Below are 5,079 nucleotides of genomic sequence, written 5' to 3'. Positions count from 1 at the left end.
AATTTGTTTAAAGATTTTTTTATTTCAAATTGTTCCACTCACAAATATCTCTCCAACGATACTAAATTTATAAAGATTGAAGAATTCCTTCAAAAGTTATAGGTAAATGAAAAAAGAGTGCACACTTATCGTGAATAGACTTTAGTAGAGCTACCTATCATGACCTGTCACCTGTCACCTTTTAACCTGTATTTCTATGGAAATTAAGATAATGGTAACTTTTTTAATGTTTTTTAATCATGCAACTGACATCATCAAAAGTTTTTATTAGGGTTTATAACTCCTTTATTTCTTTACAGAAAGCAAAAAAATATTTAAATTTAAATAAAAAAATGGTTTCTACTAGATCCCAACACAAGCTTGACAAAGGTAAACCAACTGTTTATATGTAGCTTTTTTCAAATTTTATAAAATCTTTTACAGTTTTAGATAAACAAGGGTTTCATTTTTGCTTATAATTCACTAACATTATTTTATTTATTCCCTGTCAATATGAAACCTCATATATATGGTCACCAATAATATTTTTAGATTTTTAGATATTTTTAGCTCGAAAATGTCTACCAAAAAAACTTAACTCTTCAAAATTCTCAAAACTGGGCAGATTTCCTTTCTGGGCCATGACCTTAAACTTCTCAAAGCTGGAGTAAATACGTGCAATGTGCGGAGTAATCAAAGTATTAGTTTTGAATTAGAAATAATTAATTGTGTCTTTAAAATTCCTTTGTTTACTTTCAGCACGGAACCGTAAAAAACAGCATCAAAAGTCATCGTCAGACACAACAAGTGAAGACGATGAAAACATTTCAAACACCAGTGGTGAAGAAGAAACTGAAAAATTGGAAGAATTCGAAGATCCCAACAGTGGTTTGGATACTGTCACAGCCATTATGTTAATTTTTGTCATCTTTACTGTAGCTTTTATTGGTCTGTCTTTCGTTTATATGAAATTCCCTAAAATGAGTGCAGAAGATGAGAGCAAAGTCAAATTACCGAAATCCATTGATGATGCTAAAGACCTGGGCAAAGTGTTATCCAGATATACTGATAATTATTTCTTTGAAGTGGTAGTCGCGTTTACGCTTACTTACATATTTTTACAATCATTCGCCATTCCTGGATCGATCTTCCTTAGTATTTTATCTGGTTACTTGTTTCCATTTCCATTAGCTTTGTTTCTGGTTTGTTTTTGTTCAAGCTCTGGTGCATCTTTTTGTTACCTTATATCATCAATTATTGGTCAGAAAGTGGTTAACAGATTTTTCTTGGAACGCGTTCGCAAATGGAAGACACAAATCCAACGCCATGAGAAAGATCTCCTCAGCTATATCACTTTTCTTAGAATTACACCATTTTTACCAAATTGGTTTATCAATATCACATCACCAGTTCTCAATGTACCTCTTACCCCATTCTTTGTTGGCACCTTTCTCGGCGTGGCGCCGCCATCTTTCGGCTTCATTAGTGCCGGTGTTGAGTTATACGAGTTGACAACCACCGGAGATGCATTCTCATTTAAATCTGTTCTCATTGTTATTGGTTCGGCAATTATTTCCTTATTACCTGTCATGTTTCGAAGACAATTGCAGAAGAAGATTGAGTAAATTATTTTTGACTTTAAATATCCATTCGTTTAAAGGGACAGAAAAGTACTGAACTGAGACTAAATTTGTAAGCAAACCGGGATACAAAATCAAAACAAATGTCACATGTCAAAATTAAAAATCAAAGCAAATATGGCTGATTTTGATTGTTTCAAGTTTGTTTTAGACACGTGATTTTAATTGTTCTCTTTTAATGACACGTGGTCACGTACTACACCTTCTTTATAAGTTAAATATTTCACCCGACCTTTGTTTTGATTTTGTATCCCGCTGCAAACGGATTTCACAGATTTCAACAGTACTTTAATGTCCCTTTAAACATTTTGTCATAAACCCTTGATATGAGATTTTATTAACCATGGGATTTTTTATTATTGATGCGATACCATAGTATCATAGCTACATGGGCCCCGGCGAGCCATTTTGAGTGAGGGGCCAACATTTTGGCCCATGGTCAACCATGGTTGGGCGACGAAGAAAAATTTTCACTTTTTGCAACCTCAAAACACCTTAAAACAATATCTATTTGGGGAGAATTATAGTTTTTGTGGTTTGATTTGGTCTCAAACCGGCTTAAAGTAGTAACTCTTAAAAAGGTATGACATGGTCTACCAAAGAGTGGGGGGGCCATGGACCCCCGGACCCCCCCCCCGTTGACGGGGCCCATGAATGAGCTATTTGTATTTATAAATGAATTTAATACGTCTAAGAAATTCTGTAAAAAAAGTCAACTCTTTACAATTTTCTACAAAGCTATATTAAGAATATTATCACAAAGAAACTAGAATTTTAGCTTTTTAATTTATTTTTAGCTTCTTATTGTTTAAAATGGACTATTTTGTCTTTTTTTCTAAGGTAATTGTATTTTCGGTTTAGGTAACAATTTTCCTTTTAAAGTGGACTCAAATATTTTCATCAAATTTAATTCACTGTCGAATCCAGTCTATTTTTATACCCGTCTTATTGAAATATTTCTACGCTTTTTATAAGGACAATCTGGCTCAAATTCGTAACAATAATAATAACAAAAAAACGAACAATTTAAGAACAATTCTGACAGGATACTCAGCCTGGAAACGAGCCATGACCTCACATAATTTGAGTGTTTATTCCATGGTCATGAGATCGAAGCAAACCCCTGTTAGCCGTTGACTTTTACAAAAAAATATTTTTCCTACTACACACATCAGGGGGGGGGGTCCATGTACAAAAAAGCGGCATGTATCATGGGGTGGGTGGGTCTTTTCAAAAAAAATTTGCTGTTTAGTACTTGTGCACCATACATGGGGGTGTCAGGGTCAAATTTCTGATTTGCTGTTTAGTATACGTGTACTATACAGGGGGTGTCAGGGTCAAATTTCGGATTTTCTGCTTAGTATTTGTGTACTAAAAAGCCAAAATCAAATCAAATTGTGATTTATTTTAGATTTTTATCGAAAATTTTTTTAAATTCTCAATTGTTTTTGTCAATTTTCGAGAAAATTTTTTGAAAATTTTTTTATGGGAAGAATAAAAAACTTGCCCCAAAGTTTCAAGTTTTTTGGCTCAAAATCTTTATTTTATGAAGGGGTGTAGGGGTATATTTGGTAGTTTTCTGGATAGTATATTGTACTATGTAAGGGGGGTGTTGGGGTATATTTGGCAGTTTGCTTGATAGTATATTGTATTATACAGGGGGTGTCAGGGTGTATTTGGGAGTTTGCTGGATAGTATTGGATAGTATATTGTAAAATATAGGGGGTGTTGGGGTGTTTTTGGGAGTTTGCTGGATAGTATTTTGTACATTTTGTACTATAGGGGTGGGTGGGTGTTTAAAATCGAAATTTGCTACAAAGTACTGATACATGCCGCTGTTTTGTACATGGACCCCCCCTGCACACATTGCCTAAGTCTGTCTCAATATTATCTGCAGTGGAAAAAAAGAGGCTTTAAAATTTGATATTGAATTTGAATTAGATGGCGGTTTTACGCTTGTTGAAAAGGTATTCGGAAGTGGAATTCAAATCAAATAGATCAAATAGAAAGAAATTCAACAAAGTTCAGAAAACGAAGAAAAAAAAAATCAACGTTAGCAGATTTTTATAGAGACAGACTTTACTGACATAAAACAAGGTATCTTTCACCCTCTTATAGTTGAGGGATTTCTAAGCATTTCGAAATTCCTCTTATCGAGTTCGTAGTTGCATTTGTTCAATTGTTTTCTCCTCTATTCTCTATCTATCCTAGTCTAGGTAAAAGAGTTTTTTGAGCAATCTTAATTTTCTTCTCTATTTCCAGCAATAATATTAATAATTTACTAACAAAAATATCAAAATTGATGAAATAACCAAATCGATGACCTATAACGCGCTTTGGTCAAGATTCGAGGTAAAATTTTAATGCTGAGGAACAACTTTTTTTTATAAGAACTTCTAAAGTCTTTGTTAAGCCTTCGGATGTTCTAAACTTTTTTAGTTTTCAGCTTGAAAATGTTCTTAACATGTTTTTATTTTCCCCATTTTGTGAGTATTTTTATTCTTTTTCCTAAAAAATTAGCTGTTTTCGAGTCCGCGAAGCCTTAAAATGTTCTTAACTTGTCCTTAGCATTTTGGCCATCGAAGCTTCTTATATAGTTTGTTCTAATGAAAAAAACGTGTATAACTAATTTCGTGAAGCAGTGGAAAATGTTGAAAGCTTTAGGTGAGAAATAGGCAAGAATTCCTTTTTCGTTGAAATCTTATCGAAGAAGAGATTTATAAGCATTTCTTTCTATAATAAAGAGTTGACACAATATCTGTTTCAAACTCAGAGTTTCATGGTGCTCAGCATTTCTTTCCAATCGTTTATTACTATGCTCTGACTGTTTTTTTTTTTGTGTTAATAGGTGAAAGTTATGGACAAAATAACCAAAACAGATCAAAACAGATACTCACAGACAGGTTTGTTACTCTCGTTTATTAGATTTTTCTTAACTTCAGTTGAGCTACCGGGTGCGCCACAAAAAAAGTTTCTCTCTTTGAAACTAATTCTCTCGAAATCTAAAAATTTTAAAAGAACCATTCCTTTTTGATTGGAAAGAAGAAAGATAGACTTAAATTTTGATGGGTCATTTATTAAATTCATTAAATGAAAGTCCAGAAAAGACGGCTCGCCATACAAATCGGACGGTTTCTACATGATTTGACGATAAAAATGAAAAGTTGTTTTTCCTTTTTTGCCGATTACTAGTTCAATTTTTAAGAATAAGGAGCAATATTTTTACCAATGTATAGCAAAAGAATTTCTTAACGCAATGATATTAAATTGGTTCTTGTAAAACTGTATGAAGTAAAATCAAGATGAAGTTATAATTTTTTTTCCATATTATGGTGCGGTCATGATGCGGTTATATCAGTAGAATCGCTAGGAAATTCTGAGCAAGAAGATATAGGTACCTTTTCGTATAGAAGAGGTGTCTACCTAAAATTTAAGCCCTAAAAGTTTCAGGCTTGAAACA

General features: G+C 33.1%; 1 protein-coding gene across 1 annotated transcript; it reads left to right on the top strand.

Moving 5' to 3' along the window:
* The first annotated feature begins 303 nt into the window (after nt 1–303).
* Nucleotides 304–1,650, top strand: LOC136820144 (transmembrane protein 41B-like). Its single transcript, XM_067076385.1, has 2 exons — nt 304–369; nt 739–1,650. The coding sequence occupies exons 1-2, from the start codon at nt 333–335 to the stop codon at nt 1,602–1,604; spliced, it is 903 nt and encodes a 300-aa protein (XP_066932486.1). The 5' UTR covers nt 304–332; the 3' UTR covers nt 1,605–1,650.
* The last annotated feature ends 3,429 nt before the right edge of the window (nt 1,651–5,079 follow it).

Source organism: Clytia hemisphaerica, unplaced genomic scaffold (assembly GCF_902728285.1).
Source record: "Clytia hemisphaerica strain Z4C2 unplaced genomic scaffold, Clytia hemisphaerica genome assembly, whole genome shotgun sequence".
In the NCBI taxonomy this organism is placed as follows: Eukaryota; Metazoa; Cnidaria; class Hydrozoa; order Leptothecata; family Clytiidae; genus Clytia; species Clytia hemisphaerica.
This window is presented reverse-complemented; position numbering and strand designations above follow the sequence as displayed.